The sequence below is a fragment of the Carex rostrata genome, chromosome 23 (assembly GCF_964058835.1).
Source record: "Carex rostrata chromosome 23, lpCarRost1.2, whole genome shotgun sequence".
Taxonomy (NCBI): Eukaryota; Viridiplantae; Streptophyta; class Magnoliopsida; order Poales; family Cyperaceae; genus Carex; species Carex rostrata.
Window position 1 is genome coordinate 3,641,670 of NC_135940.1, and position 22,536 is coordinate 3,664,205.

At 34.8% G+C, this 22,536-nt stretch overlaps 2 protein-coding genes and 1 long non-coding RNA gene across 3 annotated transcripts; 1 reads left to right on the forward strand and 2 right to left on the reverse strand.

Annotated features, from left to right (window-relative positions):
• LOC144574838 (histone H3.2) lies at positions 1-708 on the forward strand. The gene has a single exon (XM_078324917.1). The coding sequence runs from the start codon at positions 81-83 to the stop codon at positions 489-491; it is 411 nt and encodes a 136-aa protein (XP_078181043.1). The 5' UTR covers positions 1-80; the 3' UTR covers positions 492-708.
• Positions 709-3,538: 2,830 nt separating this feature from the next.
• On the reverse strand, positions 3,539-10,906 carry LOC144574840 (uncharacterized). The gene is made up of 14 exons (XM_078324919.1): positions 10,743-10,906; positions 10,103-10,202; positions 9,873-10,000; positions 9,219-9,375; positions 8,829-8,941; positions 8,646-8,729; positions 8,507-8,555; positions 8,311-8,402; positions 8,087-8,219; positions 7,716-7,795; positions 6,383-7,551; positions 5,851-5,973; positions 4,643-5,425; positions 3,539-3,777 (listed from the first exon to the last, which is right to left on the reverse strand). Coding segments are annotated over exons 1-13 (2,820 nt in total). The 5' UTR covers positions 10,745-10,906; the 3' UTR covers positions 3,539-3,777; positions 4,643-4,835.
• A 7,087-nt stretch (positions 10,907-17,993) lies between these two features.
• Positions 17,994-19,931, reverse strand: LOC144575120 (uncharacterized). The gene is made up of 2 exons (XR_013518363.1): positions 19,821-19,931; positions 17,994-18,256 (listed from the first exon to the last, which is right to left on the reverse strand). It is a non-coding gene; the product is annotated as an uncharacterized LOC144575120 (long non-coding RNA).
• Between the last annotated feature and the right edge of the window lie 2,605 nt (positions 19,932-22,536).

Genomic DNA, 22,536 nt, shown 5'->3' on the forward strand with positions numbered 1-22,536 from the left:
CAAAAATCAAATCTCTCTCTTGCAAATTCGCAATCAAACAGTAATTTATACTTACACTTGGAATTTAATTTGAACTTTCAATGGCCCGTACCAAGCAAACCGCTCGCAAGTCCACCGGAGGCAAGGCTCCCCGCAAGCAGCTCGCCACCAAGGCGGCTCGCAAATCTGCTCCGGCGACCGGCGGCGTGAAGAAGCCTCACCGTTTCAGGCCAGGCACGGTTGCGCTCCGGGAGATCAGAAAGTACCAAAAAAGCACTGAGCTTCTGATCAGGAAACTCCCATTTCAGAGGCTGGTAAGAGAAATCGCTCAAGATTTCAAGACGGATCTTAGGTTTCAGAGCTCTGCCGTAGCTGCGCTCCAGGAGGCGGCGGAGGCATACCTTGTTGGATTGTTCGAGGATACCAATCTGTGTGCGATTCATGCTAAGAGGGTTACGATCATGCCTAAGGATATCCAACTGGCGAGGAGGATCAGAGGTGAGAGAGCTTGAGGTGTAGATTAGTTGTATGGGGGTTGGGTTTGTGCAAGATTTGTTCTTGTGTTAGTATTTGCTAAATTCCATCTAACTTTTTAAGCTTCATATGTTATAGGTTGGTACTATGCGGAAATTTGGTGATATGAATCGTTGAATGATGTATGTTTTTGTTTCTTTTTTCAAACGGTATCGTGTATTTCTGTCTATGATTGAAATGGATCTAGTCATATTTATCCTTTGTGCAAATTTATAATATAATCTGTGTGATTGTGTTTTATCGTTGATAAATGGCAAATAATCTGACCCGCCATAGAAATGGATTTTTCATTTTGCTAGTAATGCTAGAAAAACCTAGGATTTTGATTTTTGGGGAGAATTAAGATTCCTGCAAGTAATGGTTAAAAACTGAAAACAGAGATTAATCTTAGTATTGTATAAGAATATGTAGTACCAATTCAGGAAGTTCGACCTTCCCAGATCTACTGGGAACATAATTATATTTTAATGAGTTCGTGAGAAGAGACATTACTTATCCAAATTTTTATCACTTCTATTTATATAAAATTTGTTTTCCTCGCGTTACTTGATTTTGTAAAAAAAACAGTTTGCTTAGCGTTACTTTTGGATGGGCTTGGGTTAGTGTTAACTTAAGAATAACACTAACTGGAGTGCTATTTCTATTGACATCAATCACATGCAGGTTCAGCCCTGATGCCAAGCACCCAGCCACCCAGGCCTTAAGATCCAGGGGGATCGAAAAGAAAATTTTAGTTTGTATATATTAAAAAAAAAAAATCTATATATTATTAAAAATAAATAAAATATTAGAGTTCAAACTTTTCTATAAATAATATGGAGTAGAACTAGGGTGTTCTTAACTCAAGTCCAAAACCTATTGAATTGTTTTCAAATGATAAATCCGAACTGTTGAAATCCGCTTATTTTATGAGTAATGTTTACATGTGAAAATTTTGAACTTTCGAAAAAATTTAGTATAGAGTTAAGTTGTCAAAATTAGAAGGTTCATAAATTAATTTTAATGTATTTATTTTTTTGATATTTTTTTATCACTTAATTCTATGCAAAGTTCGTTTCAAAATTTAATTTTTTTGTAGATATACGCATCACTTATAAGGTAGCTGGGTTTTAACGGTTTGGATTCATCGTTTGAAACTGATCCGATTAGTTTTAAACTTGAGTTCACAAAGAACTTGGTGAACTTAAGAACACCCTAGTTCTACTCAATAATATGATCTACTGTCTATTGGCATATCAATAAAAATATTATATATATAAAGAGGAGGGATCAAATGACACCCTTTTTTGGTGATATCAGATAACACCGTGTATTTTCAAAGTCCAAACGGTCGATCCAAATCGTTCTACTTGATAGATATGTTAAAATGTGCTTGCAGATTAAATTTTACATTTTTTTGAATTTTTTTTACTATTTATTAAGATGGGTACAAAAATTCAACTGTTTGAATATAGTGATTTTGTTAAATACTTAATAAATAGTCAAAAAATTTCAAAAAATATAAAATTTGATTTGCAAGTACATTTTAACATATCCATCAAGTTGAACAGTTTGAATCGACCGTTTGAATTTTAAAAACTTTGAAAATGCACGATGTTATTCGATGTCACCAAAAAAGGGTGTCATCCGATCCCTCGTCATATATAAATAGTTCAAAATGTTTTTTGTCCTAGATCTCAAATTCTTTAGGACCGGCCTCGTCCAGGTCCTTGATCACATGTTTCACTTATAAGTTATAACACAAAGAGAAACCTTTTCTTTCTTTGGAAAATGGATAGTAAAACATAAAAATGAGCACTTTGCATGATTAACAGGCGATTAGCCGATTACCCATAAAAAACAATCATCAGAAATGAAAGTTACAAATGAATTTTTAAAGATCAATGAAAGTGCTTTTGGGTGCTAATATTGACGTAGCCTATCAAATTGGTTAAGAGGGGTTGGCGGTGATGGCAGCAGCCAGCCATGAAGACAGATCTCTGTTCTCATCATAAAACTCTAGCTTGCGAGTGAGGAGATCTGAACTGCGAAACTGAGGAGTCAGTGTCGAGGGGCAAGAGAAGGGTTGCATTGGGATAGGGATCAAAATCCGTAGGTAATTGGAGATTTTGTGGAGAAAGCGAAACGGAGTGAGAGAAAGAGAGTGGTCAAGAGCATAGTGACAAGGCTCGCAAGAAATTTGCATATTATTCGTTTTTTTATGTTACCGAACCGAATTAGAAATAAATCACAAAAAAAAAAAAATTATAATACATTTTATTCGCGAATAAAATGCAAGTAAAGAATTATTCAGGAGAAAGACACAAAAAAAAGCCAAAAACAATTATGTTTGGTTTTTTTTTTTTTAGAATCATATCCGAATTGTTCCCGAATTACGAATTTTTGACCCCAACAAATCGAGCCCAAACTATTCGTTTGTCACTATGATCAAGAGAGAGCTCTGATCCAGTACTCTCCTGCATGTATCTTAATTTGCAGATCAAAGGTCTAGATATTGACCCAAATCACAAATTTTTAACTCCACCGAATCAAGCCCAAACTATTCGTTTGTCACTATGGTCAAGAGTGAGCTCTGATCCAGTACTCTGCACTTATCTTAATTTGCGGATCAGAGGTCTAGATATTGGGGCAGAATTAAGACATGAATTCTTGGTGCATTTGAGCAGCAGATGCATTTGGATGTGTTGGTTAGTGAGAATAACCACTAATCAGAGCTAACCTCTCAATCGCTAACTCAATATTTTGTTGGGTCAGTGAATTGTCACTAACTCAATAAACGTGGATTTAGCTATAATGTCTTAGTATGCACTATGCAGCATTGGATTTTGGTATCATACAAAAAACAAAACATTTCACATCCTTGACACGTTAAAATGAACTTCCGAGAATTATTTTATAATGATCTTTGCTATGCTATTCGCCCCTTTGTTAGCACAGAGCAGCAATTACCAGAAAGAGATACTATGCAAATCACAAGCCGCTAACTAAAAAAAAAGAAAAAAAAAAAAGGGAGCTACACATCCACTTTACAGGCAACATTCTTTAGGGTTTTTTTTTTTTTTCAAGGCACCATAGCAGCAGCAGAGGCAACAAAAAATAACACAACAAAATGTTTCTTTCTTGTTTTTTTTTTATAAGACCCAACAGTCCAACACTGTTGACATGATCAGAATTTAAACAGCCACCCGCAATACATTGTGCCCCAAACCAACCACCCACCAAGAATTGCAGGACATGCCAACTAATGTCCACAGCAGATTTACCCTGTAATAGCAAGAACAAACTATGCTAGATCAGTGCAAAATTTAAACCAGTATATATATTTGATCTTAACCAGGTTATACCACCATACATTTTTAGTTTTCTTTCTAGAAAAGTTGACTTAAAAACCACCACTCGTGTATTAAGACAGAAACAAAGCATTCCTAAATCCCCCCCCCCCCCCCCCCGCCCCCCCCCCCCCCCCTCCCAAAGTTCTACCACCTCATCTTTTTATTTTTTTTTAGAGAAGTCGTTTTAACTGCCACTGCATCTTATTAAGTATTTGTAAATTCATTCCCTCTCACCCTAAGTTCTACCACCAAATAATTTTAGTTCTCTTTTTTAATAAAAAGTTGTCTTTAAAAGCAACTGCTTATGTATTAACACAGAAATAAAGTATTCGCAAATCCATCCCCCCATCGAAGTTCTACCACCATATATTTTAAGCTCTTTTTTTTCAGAAAAATTGTCTTAAAAACCACTTCTATAATATCACATATAAACAAAATATTCACAAATCCATCCCCCTCCCCTCACAACACATCCTAACCCCAGCCTCTGTACTCAATGATGAGAAACCAAGGCCCCCAAAACAAGTCCCTCACGTCATAAAATAGCAAAACATCAATACAGTTCAAATCACATCACATCACAAAAAAACTGCAGAATCTATGCATCTAAATCAGACACCTAAGCAGTTAATTCTTTCCTTTTGTTTATTCAGCAAAATATATATTAACCAAACAGTATCACTAAAGGTAAAATGCACCTCATTATTATTGACAAAAGAAAACTAATCAGCAAAAGAAACAAATTATCACAAGAAAAGAAAACTAATCAGCAAAAGAAACAAAGAAAGGAGTCTGACCTGTGTTAAAAAAAGAGCCAGGTCACTCTCTCCTCTTTTAAGTCTCTGATCTCTCCAATTACGAAAAATGGACACAACCAGTATCATCAAACAAAATCCATCCAGACCAAACCAATCCATTTTGTACACGATGGCAGTTTCAAATTCACATGTCAGGGGGGAAGAGAAAGAGGGAGGGGGAGGGAGAGACCTGTCACAAACCAAAAGTTCTGTTATATAGATCAGACCCCGGTATGTGAAAGCTGTTCTCTTCATTTCCAGCAAACAAATTATTACTATTGAGCATAATTCTCTCATTCCTCAAAATCTCGTTCATTTCCCCATTACCCCCCATCCTCAGATCACTCCATCCATCCCACTGGCTGCCTCCATTTGCTATGTGAGAGTTCCTCTGCTGCTGATGTGGTGAAGCCTGTGTGAAATTTTGCGCCATAAACCTCGATGCTCCGTAATTTCCATTTAAATTATCACTCAACGACGGGAGGTATGGGTCTCTGACATGGTCTGGTACCATTCTAAGATTCTGGTTTGAAGAAGAGAGAGCTTGCTGCATTAAAAGCTGGATCCTTGGGTCACTGTTTGTAGGCGATGGACTGAAATGGGACGGGTACGAGGAGACCGGTATATGCTTTTGGTCTAATACTGGTTCGCTTAAACCCGCCATACGCCCCTTGCCTACAGCGAGTATGGCTGGGTCGATGAATTCTAGGTCAGATGAATTACGGGTCAAATTGGGTTGTTGGTAATGATTGCCAGCTGGAATGTTGTCATGTAGGCGGTTATCTGTTCATTCGTAAATGACAAAGTTAAGAACTTAAAATGACAATTTATTTTAAAAAAATATACCTTCAGGCCTGTTTTCACAAGCCCCAACTGCTGTCAGACTCACTAGAGTTGTTCTATTATTCAAAATGTTATGTGCAATAAATTTATATGCATCTTTGCATATAACTTTCTTAGTTGGAAATGTACTTTTCTACTTGACTACTAAAAATAACTTCAATATTTCTGAATGTAAAAATAGCATGAATTATATTTTCCAAGAAGGTTATTTTATAATATATTCCATTATCAAGAAACTCATGTATTTCTTTTTTTTTTAAATGGAATTGAAAGCCAAATCATGTGCACTTTAAGTCTATCGGTACTGTACCAGAAGGATAACAACGGAACTGATATATAATGTATAAAAAGAAAGTTTGACTAACCTGAATAAGAAGTATCATATAAATGATTAGAGGATCTATCCTGAGAGGAGAAGCCTGGAGGGGGAACTACTCTATTCGGTGCAGAAAATCCCGGTGGAGCAGATACCTTAGTTCTTGAATTACCTTTCAGTTTAATAAAAGAGAAATTAAGAGAATATAAGAAAAGCTTGTACAAGATAAGAGAACACTGTAACAACATGATTATACAATACAAAATTTTGAGATCAAATCAGTCAGGCCTGGTCTAACTTTGGATTATGATAACAACTAATTCTCTTTAACTGGTTTGCTTTTTATTTTTTATCTTCTTGATCCTTGCCAAAAAGGTTAAAGGTTGATTTGAGATGGTCTTATTCCTCTATTTACCTGGTCTGGAAAACAAATCAGCAACATCTGGTATAATTACGGTGTACTGCTCAAAACTGGTATTTGCTGTACCAACTGAAAATTTCTGATTCAAGCTAAAATAAAAAAGCAAGGTTCTGAAAGCAACTGTAAAGGAAAATACAAGAATAAGAGGGCAACAACGCACCGGCAATCCTGTCAGGCCCAAAACCAGATCCACTTCTGGCAAAGCCACTTGACCCGTCCAGGCCCTCAAATCCAAGCCCGTTCTGATATGAATTTATGGGCCCCAAGCCAAGTCTCTGATCGGATCCGCTTTCTCTTCCAGAACCATCTAGAATGTCCCCCAGGCCATCCTGTCTGGCAAACAAAAACCTAGACTGGCCAGTGCTCTTACACCTCCAAGGAGATGACAAGTTATTTGGGAGAGATGATTCATCCCACGGGTCAAAATCAAGTGCAAGCATTTCTGATATTATATTGCTCTCCTCTTTATTTACACTTGGAGCTGCCTTCTCCAAATTGTTCACTCCTAAACTATGTAAAACACCAAGTTTGTTGTATAACCTGGACCCGTTAAGCTCATTAGCCTGGTGTGCATTTGGCAAGATAGAGGAGTTATCCCTCAATGCTAATGGATCGTACTTTGTCATCCCTGAGTCGTTATTCCAACTGCTACTGCTATAATTTGAATCGAATGCTCCTAGTCTCTGGTCATTGGTGGATAGCAAATCCTCTCTTACAACATCTTTTATAGGAGGCGTAGTGCCGCCTTGTCTTGAGATCTGAATAATGGACCCAGACGCTGACTCGGCTGGATAAGCAGATGCCAACTCAGCTGTATAAGCATCAGTATCTAAACAAACTGAAGACAATCTTGCGGTCAAATCATCAGTACCCACATCAGCAAATGCATCATTGCCAGGTACCATCAAATCTCTTTCTTCGACTCCAGAAGGAGAACTTGCTATAGATAAACTACTTGTAGAGGCCTCAAAACTAGGGTTTTGACTGGATTGAGGGAACATACTACTAGCTTTATCACTTCTACATTCTTCATAGGATGAAGGTGTCGCCACAACAGGATCATCGTTCCAGGCAGACGGTATACAGGTGAGATCAATGTCTAACTCTTTTGAATTACCGGGCTTATAGGATTTTGAATTTCTACTACTCTGCTCAAGTTGTAACTTGGAACTGCTTGAGGTAGTTGTTACGTCATCATGCCACGCCGAAGGGGTCTGTTGTTTTGTATTTATGCTGGGTGCCCCTTCCAATTTTGATTTGGCCAGGGGTTGTAATGGCGCTGCGCTAGAAGTGGCTGTCGGAGGCCGGGAATTCAAGTTACGTAATCCCCTATGTGATCCAAAGCAAAATTGGAGAAAATTAGCAATAGATCCTTTCACAAAGCAAAGTACTAAATTGCATATAATACAAACCATAAGGTGTTATTTTGCAGATAGAAGTTGTCAATTATTAGAACAATATTACAAAGGAAAATTAAGAATAGAAAAGAATACCAAGCAGCACCAGCAGGCAAAGTAGAAGACTTTCCGGAACTACTGTTAGGAGGTGACAATTTTGTCTGGCTCGAAACATACTGAAATATTTCATATAAAAAAAAAAAAAATAAAAAAAAAAACACAAGGAAACTATAAGTTGATGAAATATAACGCATAGAGAAGGGATATTCAAAGGTTTTCATAGTATTGAACATGACATGCCGGACACTATTAAGTGCTGGATTTTACAATACCCATTATGACTGTTCATTTCTTGTGTGTTAAGGGTTTCAGAAGTCCCAGTAGAAGCAGGGTTTAGAAAGTTCAAGTTTTCTACCACAACCTTCATTTTAGAACAAATGTACAGTGAATAAATAAAAAATAATTACATTTGAACCATTCTTGAGAGGTGGTTTTGGAGGTGCAGAGGTGATGTTGTTAGAGAAATCATCAGCCGGGGGAGGTAAAAAATTTCCCGCACGCCTCAGAGAAGCATTCATCACAATTTGCGGTACCCTACTCCTAAAACAAGTCATCAATAGTACAAACAATGAGTCAACTCATGTAGGTTAACAAAGGTCAATTTGAGAAGTACAGGTAATGAATGAAACACCTTGTGTATGCTGAGATGATCTCATCTTTAGTAAAACTATCCTCTTGACTGCCAATGTCATGAAGATAAAGGCAATCCGGATTGTTACATGACTGCATCATTCAGTAAAAAAATTAATCAAACCAACGAGCATATGCACCTACACACTGCTAAAAGTATTAAAAACATTTCTTAAGAGTGAGAAATATATCCATACCAAGTTTCTCAACCACTGGTGGCAGTATTTAGTAGTCCCAAAGCATGCTCTGGAAGAGTAAATGGGTAAAAAAATGAACAGAGGTCAACATTTGTAATGAAAAATCATGAGATCATAACAGAGAAAGACAAAGATTTACCGCAAGGATTTTCCTTCCAACACAAAGTTATGAACAGCCTGAATGCACCTTATGGCCTCATCCTCTTTCGAATATGTAATATACCTATCATAAAATTCAGTGTTCTTAGTCCCAATCACAAAATACAAACATCACCAAATGACTTATGCAAAAGTTCAAAAATATATACTGTAAAAGACATACACACTGAAAGTATTGTTGACTAAAGCTTGTTGTGCAGCTGCACCAGTGGGCCGCGAAATTGACACCTTCATCACCTTCCCGTATTGACCAAAATACTCCCTTTTCTCCAGTAACTGTAAATGGTAACAGAAAGTACACCTTAACATACTGCATGATGCAACATTTATAAAATATAAATATATAATATAATCACTAATTCAGATTGATTCCCTATCAGTGACTATCAGTAACAATATGCAGTACTACAAAAGGCAAAATATCTACGTGCATGAGCCTCTCATTTCTGGAGTGTGTCACAAAACCAAGGACCCAAAACTAATGATAAGGAGGTGGCAATCTTGGCATTATTTTATAAAATTTTGAAAAAAGAACTTTGTTATAGTAGCTTACACTTTCATCCATGAGATTATTAGGCAACCCAATTATGTAGACAAGATTTCTCTGTATAACTCTGACACTACTCAGATGCTTTCTTGCATCTGCTGAAGTCTTTGGTTTCACCTTCTGAGGTTTCTGTTTTTTCTCTGCAGTTATCTCTGCCACCATTCTGCAAAACACACCGAAGAATAAATAGACACACGAAGAAAAACATTCAATAGCAAGGATAATTTATAATGAGTGAGGCTATGGTACTATGCATAGAAGATTGGTCCATCCTACGGATCAATATTGTCATTTTCAAGTAAAAATAGTTCATCTGAACCATTCAACATGAATTTCAGATGAAAATTTACTTGCAAAATCAATTTTACATTTTTAGATTTTTTTTACTATTTTTATAGATAGGTAGAAAACAATTCTTTAGAATGCTCTAGAATCTTTGGATCAAGTGATATTCTACCTATCTAGAAAAATAGTAAAAATTCTAAGAATATAAATTTAATCTACAAGTATATTTTCATATGGAGATCATATTGAACAGTTCAGATAAATGGTTTGGACTTTGAAAATGAAGATATTGATCCATAGTACGGACCAATCTGCGCTATGCATAGTACTGGAGCCCACTCATTTCTAATTAATAATTTTGGATAGAAGAAGAACCTTTCACAGTTGGCAGCCATCTTGACAATTCTGTCCTTGTCATAAGCAGTTCGACACGCGGGGCACCGTCCCTCGGTGTCCTCCTTCTCGGCCATTTCCATTATGTGATGCCAGCACCATACACATATCTGAACAAACAAAACACAAAAAATACACAAATATATTCACTCATAAATCAATGCATTCAGATCAAGTTCTTGAAAAATTCAAGAAAAAATTCAGTGAGTTACCTCATAACCACACTTGCAAGGCTTCAATTGCTGGTCGGTCAGGTCCATCTCCTCAGCACAGAGTGGGCAGGTTCTATCTCCTTCATCACTCATGGTCGTCCTACAAGAAAAAAAAAAAAGCAAGAGATTGAATTTTCAATTACTACTGGATCAATCCACAATTAAACAACCACTATAGAATAGTTGATATGATGGAAGCAAGAATTATTGGAGAAAAGGGAGCTTTTCATCATTTTACTACAACTCCACAGTAAAGAGCAGGTCCGTTCATTAAAATCCGAAGTTAGAAACCCTAGATGAAACCTTAAGACAAAGAATCTACTTCTTTTTCATTTAAAGAAAAAAGGCTGAAGCATTCAAACAGAAGAGCACAGATAATCTCGCAAGGATTAGATCCCTAATCAAGTCAAGGCCCAGTCTCTAGCCCCTAAATCCACAGATCCAAGAGCAAAATCTCAAAACCTCGATTCCAGATCAAACTAGGAACCCGAAAATTGACATATATACTAATATATCCTATGTCGGCGCAGCCATCCAACAGACTAATCGAAAAACCAATCGGAGATTCCTCTTGCGGCGGATTGAGCGATCGAATAGGAGAAATGATAAAGAGGGATCGAAGAGAGAGCGACGAGCTTACATTTGGAGAAATGGAGGCGCGATCCACAAAGCTCGATTCGATAGAGAGAGACAGAGAGAGAGAAAGAGGAAGCGAGGAGGAACCAGGGGTCGAGAACGAATGAACCAAACCCACTCTCTCGTCGCTTCTCTTCTTCTGGATTATTTTGTGGCTTCTACAGATTTATTATGAGCAAATATATACCGTCTTTTATATAATACACTGAAAATCTTATGTAATGGTCCGAATTCATTTGTTACACAAATGAAACAAACCCACTCTATCAGCGATTCTCTTCTTCTGGATGATTTTGTGGCTTCCACAGATTTGTTGTGAAAAAAGTAGTACGCTCATTTGTATAACAGACTCTAAAACTTTATAATGGTACGATATGATTTGTTGCACGATTATCCGGTAAATTGGATTGCAGCGAAGATCCTAGTTCTTCTTAGTGCTGTTTGCATGTTGGATGATTTTGTGGTTCCGTGGATTTATTGTGAACAAAATATTATGGTAAGACTGGATTGTTTCACGAATTCACATCCTCTAAGATATCTCAAATTTTGCGTGACTTTCTGAAAAATCTCAACCGTTGCAATACGTTCTGCGCGAATCTCAAAGCTCAAATAATAGTGGCTCCCTACGTCAGCCCCGAATAGGAACCGGACACGTCGGTAACGCAAAATTTGAGATATCTCAGAGGATACGCACTCTTGTTTCACTGGGTTCTGTAAAGTGGAACAGCGAAAATCGTAATTTCTCTTGGTGCTGTTTGCATGTTGGCTAGAATAGAAAAGTTCTGTTAATAGGCTATACTGGGCCAAAGGCCCAAAATGGACCTATTTTTGTTTCTTTTTCTTTCAAGCCCTTTGCATTTATTGCAAAATTAAAAAAATGATGGTGGCTGATTAAATTAATAAATTTAGGAACTTGTCTCTGTGATGACGTTGACACGTTGCAATATTAGGTGCACTAGTATAGGCGTTGGGTATTTCATGAAATTAAAAAAGAATGCAGCATATAATTTGTAGTGAATAGTGCGATAAATGTACAGGTTAGTGATTATATTTAGGGGAAATTTGATTTTTATCAAAAACTACATATAATTTGTACTGAAATTATTTGTGGGTTTTGATTCTTATCTCATGTTCATTTTTTTTAGCACACCTAGATCAATTATTCGCTAATAATTCAAACTCTAAACTCCAGATAAGAAATAACAAGCCGTTGATTTGTTTTAGTTATAAATTAATATATATTCACATCAAAAATCAGAAATTTTGGAGTTCATTCGGTAGAAAAACAAGAAGCTGACAAAAATAGTCTATTATGATGATTATTTTGCACCGATGATTTTTTACCCTTTTTATTAATCTTATACAAAACAAGACTTTATTAGTAATATAGTGTTATTAGTTTTCCCTAAAAAAAATAAAAAATTATGCTTGATTTATTTTCTACAGTTTCATCTATGTTGTTGCTCGCTCTAGCTCTTATTAGTTACTATGTTTATTAATTTAACAGAAAAAAATTGTTAAAAAAATAAAAATCATTGTTAAAAATTTTAACTGCTAAATTATCTCATCTCAACAATGTCATGAAGCTAGAGAATCCACATGTACATTTTTTATTTTTTTGAAAAAGTGGAATTCTACCTGTTTCATTACGAAACAATGTAGGTCATACAAAAATTTAATTATTCTGAACTAATGAAACATCAACCAACTAGTATCAGCAACGACAAAACAAAGTAGTGTACCAAAAAATGTAATCAAATTAACATCACTAAAAACATCAAAATCCCTAATATCAATCACTCAGAGCAATCGCATCAATGGAAGAAGAGCTAGTATCAACTAAAGACCAATCAGGAGATAATAAACCAGCTGCCTCATCAATGGCATCAGAGATGTCTCTATTATCCGACTCTCCTAAACCAAGAGAAGGGAGTCTAAAACCAAATGGGAGCTGGCTCTGTCTTGAGAATTTGTGTCCGATATCACTATCAGAGTACCTATCTGAGTTAGAAAAAAAATATCAAAAGGCATCAATGACAATTTAAAATATAAATTATCTAAACGAGACTTGCACCTATATGAATTCACATGTACATATTCCAAGACTAAATAAATTCTTTTTAATAGAGAATTGCAAATCATCGTCTTGGGTAGCGTACCGGGTACCCTAAATTCTCAGTGTCTGCGTCCTAAAGTAACTCAAATTTAGAGTTTGAATCCAAACTGTTCAATCTAGATCAGAATCAATCCCGATTCAAGTTAGAATTTACGAAATCTCTCTAATATTTGTGTTAAAGCAACTCGAATGCTTTGAATCCAAACTTAAATTTGAATTGTTTTAGGGGAGTCAAATTCAGGTGTTATTGTGCCATCTCATGTGGTTAGGTAGATCGAATTAATTCAGATTCAGTGCAATATTTGACCGAGTAGAAAAATATTCGAGCAATCAGTTTCAATACGGTACAAATCTCGAAACGAACCTTTCTATCTTCATTTCTATATTAAGTATTTAAATATTTCGATTCACTAATAACTGTGATTAAAAAAAAATTCGGATTGAATATCAACTTTCCAATAAAAAAACACACTTTTTTTTATATTATTTTTGTTTAGGAGTCTAAATTTATTTAGAAGCGTACTCATCATATGTAAATATTTTGATTTCTATATTTTTTTTCGAAAACTTTCCTAAACTCCTTAATAAAAAAAAATAAAATCTCCAATTTAGAAATACATTCTCATGTATTGTTCAAATATGAAACATTATAATATGTTCAAAACCAACCGAAATCCTTATTGCAATAAATATCTCTTGTAAAATACATCCATTTTAATCAAAATTGAAATTTCAATCCGCTCTCCGAATGATTATCACAAGCTGGCCTAATCACCAATTATGGCATTAATTTTCTATTCAAAAATAATTTAATGCGGCTTCACGCATTAAATACCTCTCTTAACATACCTCCTAAATCCCTTAAAATGACTTAAATTCTCTCCAGTAAAGAAGATAAAAAGATTAGACAGAAAAATAAAAAGAAAAGAAAAACTTAGTTCTTTTGTGAAATATTTATACTGCAGAAAGATTAATTAATTTGAACAAATTGTAAAAAAAAAAAGTCTATGAACATCCAATTAAATCTAAATATGATTTTTTTTTGTTTACTTTCAAAATTCATGCTCTTATTAGTGAAAAAAATAACAAAATAGCTGCTCTTTTAAATCTTATTTATGATCATTTAATTGCATTGAATAGAATCAGACAACTTTGATCCAATGGATTATAGAAGTTTGTATGAATATCCAAATGAGAAACAAATTGAAAGCATCTTTGTTTAGTTTCTCTATAATCTGATATCATCAAACTATATTTTGTATGAAGAATGACCTAAAAAATGTAATACTTGAGCATACTATCAAATTAATTGGATCAGACAACCGACTAATCATTTTTAACGGTCGATTAATTGTCTGATCCACTGAATATCAAATTAATTGGATTAGTCAAATATTGACAGCTGTTTTTTACAACACTTGCCAATGGATAAATTTAGTATGTTTAACTTTTGGCCTCATCACTATAGTATATAAATTATAATTTTTTAGTGTGCACAAATTATTTGTGAATAATATCAAGATCAATAGTTTTTTTTGTTCTTCTTTTTCTGAAATATTCAAGTATATAGAAGTGGTCACCTGACCATTGTTATTTTGACAACATTAACAATGGATTATTAATAAAATCATATAAAATAAAAAATTGAAAAGTAAATCTATAGATATGTTATTAAACATATAGATAGTTTACAATTTAATTGTATGCAATTTAAATATTATCTGACAATATATCAAGTAACATTAGTTTAAACTGTCAAAATTTTAAGTCACTTAGTTTATAATAAAACACACACTAAATCTCATCATTTTTATAGACATAATATGCGAATAATATGAACCATGTTATAATGTTGACTTTTAAAATTCAAGTTTTATCTTAAAAGTTATTCATATTAACTAACTTGAATTTTAAAAGTTAGTGATATTATTAAAATTGATGCCCAAAAGCGTATACCAAAAAAATATAATATATTAGAAGGTCTTGACTTGAGTGAGGAATAAGATATAACCGTATAAACCATACTAATTTTACATTTAAAATTTAATATATGTTTAGAATGTAGTAATTGAGTATTTGTTCTCTTTAACAGATACAAGATGTATAATATAACTATTACTATGATATCTTCCATTTGTAATTTGTTGATGTTATTTTTTTTATTAAACTTTATTACACTAATTAACTTTTTATTTATATTTTAATTTAGAACAAATCTATTTTAATATCATTCATAATATATTATTAAATAATTATTCTTTTTATTGATCATTTTTTTGATAAAATATATTAATTTATATGTGATTCCTTTTTAATTTTTTTATAATATATTTCGGTTACAGCACATATAGGATACTAGTATTCTAAATAGGGGTGGCAACGAATCGAACCGAATCAAACTTACTCTAGGTTTGAGTTTGGTTTGAATAAGATTCGAACTAAACCTGGTTTGATTCGTTTCGAATCGAATTAATTGCAAACTACACATTTTTCGAATCGAACTCTAATCGAATCACAAACTAAATTATTTTTTAACAACTCTAGTTATACCAGTAGTTTATACATTAATTTTTTTTTGCGGGACAAAATTCACATGACTTCCTTTTACCGGTATGAAATAAGTGTTTTTAAGTTGAAAAATTATTCATAAAAAAATACATCACAACAAATAATCGTAAAAAGAGGATTAAGTACAAGAACTGAAGTATGCAGTAAAAGAATAGCAATATGTTATCCTAGTAATCGTAAAAAGAGGCAAGCATAGCAGTATGTTATCCTAGCAACTCCTCTACAAATGGCGCCATAATTGCGGAAAGTATCAATTTCATGCCCGTTACGGCTTTAATCGATTATGGGAGCACTCACTCCTTCCTCAACCGTAAAATTGCTCACAGAATGAAGCTTCATATCACCTCATCTAACCTTCTCAGATTGATGATTGCAGGTAATGAGGAAATCGCACCAAATTTATTTGCGAAAACCAGAAATTTGAGCTCCAAAAGCAAGAACTAGAAGCAAATTTCAGATTATTGGAGGTATGTGGGTACGATATGATATTGGATTTAGATTGGCTAGCTAAAGTTAGTCCTGTGCATATAGATTTGAGAAAGAGAACTCTTAATCTGAAACACAATGGTAAACCGGTTCAATTGAAAGTTGGAGATAAAGTAGCAGAGGTGAAGGTTTGTGAGCAGGTGCCTGAGGTTAGCACGAAGAAGGGTGACCCAAACAAGTTAATTGTACGCCTATTCCATTTAGATGGAGATGAGTGGTGGCTAGTTGAAAAAGAGTGGTCAAGCTGCTTGGGGTTTAATCCATTCTTTGGTGAAACTAAGGGCTTCAATGAACCAAGAGATATCCAAATATGGTGTGATTACAGGAGATACAAGCTCGAGGGCCAGCTATCTTGCAAGGGGGAAGGATTGCAACGATCCAGTTAAGGTTTCTTTTAGAAAAGGTTGTCAGGTGGGGTCCGTAAAAACAGAATTGGAGGGCTCAGTGTTAGCAATAAAATGAGTAGTCCAGTTAAGGAAATAAATAGTTGTTTAGGAGAGTAGGGAGATCTCCATTTACTTCTATTTTTTAGGAGGGTTCAAATGCCTCCATGTTTTTGTGCCTCCATTTCTCTCCATTATTTTCAAAGTTCAAACAGTCGATCCGAACCGCTCAACCTAACTTCCATACTAAAATATGTTTGGAGACCAAATTTTATATTTTTAGAAATTTTTTTACTATTTTTTTAGATAGGTAAAAAAATACTGTTTTTAGATGGTTCAGATTTACTGATTTTGTACCTATCTAAAAAAATAGTAAAAAAATTCCTAAAAATATAAATTTTGGTCTCCAAACATATTTTAGTATGAAGGTTAGGTTGAGCGGTTCGGATCGACTGTTTGAACTTTGAAAATAATGGAGAGAGATGGAGGCATGATGGAGGCACAAAAACATGAAGGCATTTGAACCCTCCTCATTTTTTAGTATGTTACGATAAATAAGAAGTTTGTTAGTCTATCATCTCGTGAGTCAATCGCATGATTCGATCAGCAAGACTTGTAATTTCTTTTCTTCACAGCTTCGCTTATAAATAGGCATCAACTGTAACCGATTAGAATATGAAATTGAATAAGAATTTTTTGGTTTCTCTCTTGTTCTATTTTACTGTTCTTATATCCAAGATATGATTTCTTTGAAATTAGTTCAAATTGTTCCATTGTTTGTGAAATTTTCTCTGACCTTTGTTTGATCAAGGTCATAGCACTCTCGCGGTCATGCCTTTGAATTCTCCATGAAATTGAGATAGCGGAAAGGTTCTCTCAGGCATTTTTTTTTCTTCGTCCTCTGTTTCTCTGTCTGCATCATATTGAAGAATGAAATTTGCTTAAGAAAATTTATGGGATCGTATCGGCAAATTATTTGGTTTTGTAGGGGCAATCTGCAAATTATTTGGCTGAAGAAAGGTTCAGGAGTCGATAATTTTCTCTTGAATTTACTTCAATTTTGTACTTATTTTATCTGGAATAGCTGACTTGCTAATGTACCAGTACTGTAATATAGGACTGGCGTGCTAGTTTAATGGAAATCTTGCTATTGATGTACAAATAAACATTAAATTCAATTGTTTATAAAATGAATCAGAAATTGCTCAAAGAGGGAAATACTGATAGTTAGGGGTGTATAACGGACGGATCGATGATATTTTATTAAAATTTGAATCTAACCTGATTACACCGGGTTAAAATAATTCTTTACTTGACCCACTCATAACCCAACCCAACCCATCTATTTTTTTTTATATACGGGTTATTACAAGTTATGCGGGTTAGACGGGTTAAACGGGTTACAATTTTGATCGAAAATCTATTATATATCTTTTTACTATTTTTATTAAAACTAAGTACAAATAAAAGTGACAAACATAAATAAAATAGAAATATTTTAGCATATAACATCCATAACAAAAAAAACATATTTAGAATGTAACATCATAAAAAAAAAGGCAACGACATATAACAATCACATATAAAATCTGTCACACCCCAAACCAGGAATTCTGGATTAAGGTGTGATCAACCTCGCCTCGTGCTTAATTAATCATTAAGCACGCAAGGCTAATCATAAATAATAAATCAAACAGCAGCGGAAGCAAAATAATATAAATATCAAGCATCAATCACATAGCAAATAAATAAATATACACATACATAACATATAATATGATCCATCTCGGATCCAAATGACACCATCTATAAAAGGGGATACATGATCTATCGAGCCCGTATATATAACACAGGAAATACGGGACTCGTAAATCTAATCAAAAGCCTAACCCTAACTAGGTCAAGTGGTGTGGCCCTCGGGGACAGCTCCTGACATCTCCTACTGCGGACCGCCAGAACCTGTACCTAAAACCCACGAAACAACTTGTGGGTGAGCGACGAATCGCCCAGTATGTGACCCAGAATTATCCCCTCAGGGATCCTCTACGGTCAAGCACTTTTATTTATAAAATGAATACAATTAAGAATTTGCACATGTGTGAACCTATACTAATAGCTAATAGAATTTACAATACTTTTGAATGAATGCCATGATGCGATTATTCTATTATGCCAACATGCGAAATAAACTCAAAATAAAATCAAGGTGTAATATCGGATATGAATCAAGTCGGAATCCAGTACTCCTTGCACTGTGTGCCCAAATACAAGAATAATAATAATAATATGGATAAAGTAAATCACCCCGTGCCGTGCCAATAGGATCAAAAGAATCGAATGATATAATCCAAGGACTGTGATCAGAGTGCAATGATACACGTTGCCTAGTGACATCGAGCATTGCTCCACAAGAACATCACACTAGCCGATGGTTATATCTTTACCAAAAGAATATGAATAATATAATCCAAGGACTGTGATCAGGGAACAATGATACACGTTGCCTAATGGCATCGCGCATTGCCCACAAGAACTGCACACTAGCCGATGGTTATACCTTTACCAAAAAGAATATGAGTAATATAATCCAAGGACTGTGATCAGGGAACAATGATACACGTTGCCTAATGACATCGCGCATTGCCCACAAGAACTGCACACTAGCCGATGGTTATATCAAAATCCGGTGTGTCATCTCACCTAGACGATTCATAAGCCAAACATATCCAATAGGAGAAATCATACAATGCAAGTCGCAAAATATCATCACCAGGGCCACAGAACTCGAGATCGGAACTGTGCCCTCACCCGCCACACCAACACCCGCCACACCAAATCACCAAATCCGCCATGGAACTCGAGATCGGAACCATGCGGTAGCGTAAAACAGACCTACACAGAACTCGAGATCGGAACTGTGCAGTCTCAAGTAATAAAAATGCCACCACGGAACTCGAGATCGGAACCGTGGTGGGGTAACCCGTTCTAGGCATGTAGCTCCTAATGTAGGCGTGGGAAACATCCCGAATCGTCCGTGCCACAGAACTCGAGATCGGAACTGCTCACGTCAAATAGCAAAAATGATCGAAAAATGATATAATCAAGGTTTATACATATAATATAGTCCTAAGGCCATCCAAGGATCAAGTGACCCTTAGCTCAGTGGCTGTCGGGCCGTCCCATGCCAAGTGACACAAGACGGAACGAAGTCACTCGGCTCTGCTCAGCTCTCACCAATGCATGCATATGCACGTAGAATAATAATAATATATTGTCTTCTACGAGAATAAGACAAACTAGTATCCTAATATTCTAATAATTTAAATATAATATTATTTAATTACCCTACTCCTACAATACAGTAAATTCAGATTTTTTCAGGGTTATGCAATTCTACCTATAGTGCAGAAAGGATAAACATGCTCTACAGTTTTAATGCAACTACTTAAAAATAAAGTGCGAATGTCAGGTCAGATGGAACGACTGGTAAGAGTACGCCCACGAAAAGAATAATTCAGATATCCCACACCTGAGGGGGCTGGAGTCTCTGTCGCTAAAAATCATCGTGCTCCACGTATGCTCCGAACTGCGGGTCAGTCGGATCGGCCCACGGGTCGAACTCATACGAAGTTGATTGATCTGTGATCACGCAATTTAACTAATTAAATTCTACGCTTAATTATTCTAACCCTTGCCCCAATTAATGCGTAAGTTAAATTCTCGATTATTTTGATTTCATAAATATTACCGATTTAGTCAGTCTGACTGATCCGGTTAGTCAGATATTAATTATTACTTTTATTGCCATCGAGCTTTAGCATTAATCTTAATTTATAAGTTCGTCAGATATTGATCATTCACTTCGATTTCAAGTTATCCTAATTTTAATTCTAAATAATTTATAGTTTTAATAATTTAATTCGAAGATATATTGCTTGTAAAAATTCTAATATCGAAATATTCGCAAAAGTAATTATTCGCGAGCTACGGTGATTTTTGAACGTGTCTTGTCCATTTATTATATCCTAATCACCTATCTATTTGATTTATTTTAACTTATCTATAATTATTTTAATCGATCGAAATATAGTTTTGAAAGTTAGTTTGTTATTAAAAATGTCTAATGTTACTGTTTTTATAAAGTGCATAAATTTTGTAATCATTGCTAAACGAGTAGTATAATATGTCTTTAGTTATTTATAATTTAGATATGTAATTTGATTTGCAAAATTTTAGAAAATGATTGTTTATCTATTTTACGTGTTTTCTAATTATTTCTAAGTCGAGCAATTCGTCATTTTATAACTACTCTAATTCTACATGTAATTACTCGTCTCGAATCTAAGTCAAAAATATATATTTTTCGTTGCTAATTAATTGTTCCTATTAATTTAACAACGAGTTTTCATATAAGTTCGAAAACATTTAAATGTTATAAACTTTAAAATTTGTTAATTATACTTTTATTTTATTATGTGTTGGGTGTTTTTAATTTAGTTAATCAATTTTATTTTAATAATATCATTATAAGTCAAATAATATTCCTATACTACATGGTGTTATAAGGAAAATAATATTTAGTTGAGCTTATACACATGTATTCTAAAGTGATATTCATGTACATAATTTAACCTTACGTTTCTATTATCACCTACTGTTTTATATGTCTTTGGAATATATATATATATATATATTAATACATTAACGCATTATCATACTTTAAATAATAAAACTACTTCTAACTAATAGTATCCTTTCTAATTAATTAATTTGTTATTAGTAATTAATAACTCATAAAATTATGTCTTGAATTAAAACTTCATAACGCAACTTTTATATAACTACGCATTGAGTGTTTTTTTTTTAATTTTATAATATTTCTTTCATTATAATTCAACTTAAAAGTAAAATCCAATTCAGATTTCTATTTGTATTAATTTTCGGGTCTGCTCAAAGAACTCAAATCCATATCATAATTGTCATGAAAAATTTCAGATTTGGCCCACGAAGGTTTAGAGCCCAAATTAGATAAAAAATCAAGGCACATTTCTAATTTACTAAATTCGGCCGAACCCAATTTTCCATCTAACTCATCCAAGAACTTAATTAAAAATTCCACATATTTACACTTAGGCCCCTTCAACAAGGGAAATTACTAACGGCCTAAACCTTACACAACAAGCCCTAAATTTAAATTATTTATGTTTTCATCCCTGCCAAATTTAAAGGTGGTGTACCAGTATGTATTTAAAACTGGTACGGGTTGTACCTACAACCAGAAAATTGGTACAAGTGCTTGGTACATACAAATACACTCTCACAAGTAAGGGAAGCAAGCAAATATGGAGGAAAAAGGGCACAAACCATGCACAAGGAAATCCACGAAACAATTTCAAATTTAGGTGCACAATTTCAGCCATAGTTCATCGTTTAGATTCGCAAGTAAGGTGCCAAACCGCATCTAGGACAATGCAGTCCCGAGTGGCAACGAAATATAAGGGTTCAACTCGACATACACAAGCAAAATTTCACACAAGAAATAAATGATATTTCATCGAGCACATACATTGATCAAGCATATAAATACGAAACAGAGAGGGGCTCAGCCCTTATGCCATCACAAGGCATAAAAGAAAGGAAAATTAGAGATTTGTCATGTTACCGGGAAATGCTTCCAATTTCGTGTTGTGATGAAAGTCGGTACCAAGACGACGGGGGTCAGGCCTTGCTTGCCGCTGTCTCTTCGTCTTTGCTTCTCAACCGACCTCGACACCAAGTGTAAGTCAGCCAAGGAAAAAGCGCAAGGAAATCTTCAACTCGGGTCTAAAAGAACTCGGGGCAGTGGTAACGGGAAATGAAGAACGAAAATTCCTAAGTCGGTTTTGTGTGCATCTTCCATCCCAACTTGGTCTCTTGGTTGTTCATCGAGTCACACGGGCTAGTACTAGGACAGGGAAAATGGAAAGTCCTAGGTCGGTTTGAACAAGAATGAGAGAAGGGTTGTCTAAGTCTTTGATTTGCAACATGGCTCTAGTGGAGGAATGGAAGAGAAGGGTAAATGGAGAAGTGAAAGTGAGAGAGAGAGAGACATATAGAGAGAAATGAAAGAGAGACGATGTGATTGGTTAGGTATTGAGGGCATACGGCGCAGGTTGCGTAGGTTCGGTGAAGTCGTCGTTCGCGTGGGAGAGGCAGAGGAAGCGACCGGTGGGCGTACGGAAGAAGTAAATGCGGACTTGACAATA

Coding starts and splice junctions, on each gene's coding strand:
- LOC144574840 (XM_078324919.1), bottom strand. Junction 7,796..8,086: donor CTCTCAAGAATGGTTCAAAT/GTAATTATTTTT, acceptor GAAATATTTCAG/TATGTTTCGAGCCAGACAAA. Junction 7,552..7,715: donor TTGCCTGCTGGTGCTGCTTG/GTATTCTTTTCT, acceptor TGGATCACATAG/GGGATTACGTAACTTGAATT.
- LOC144574838 (XM_078324917.1), top strand. CDS start 81: ATGGCCCGTACCAAGCAAACCGCTCGCAAGTCCACCGGAGGCAAGGCT.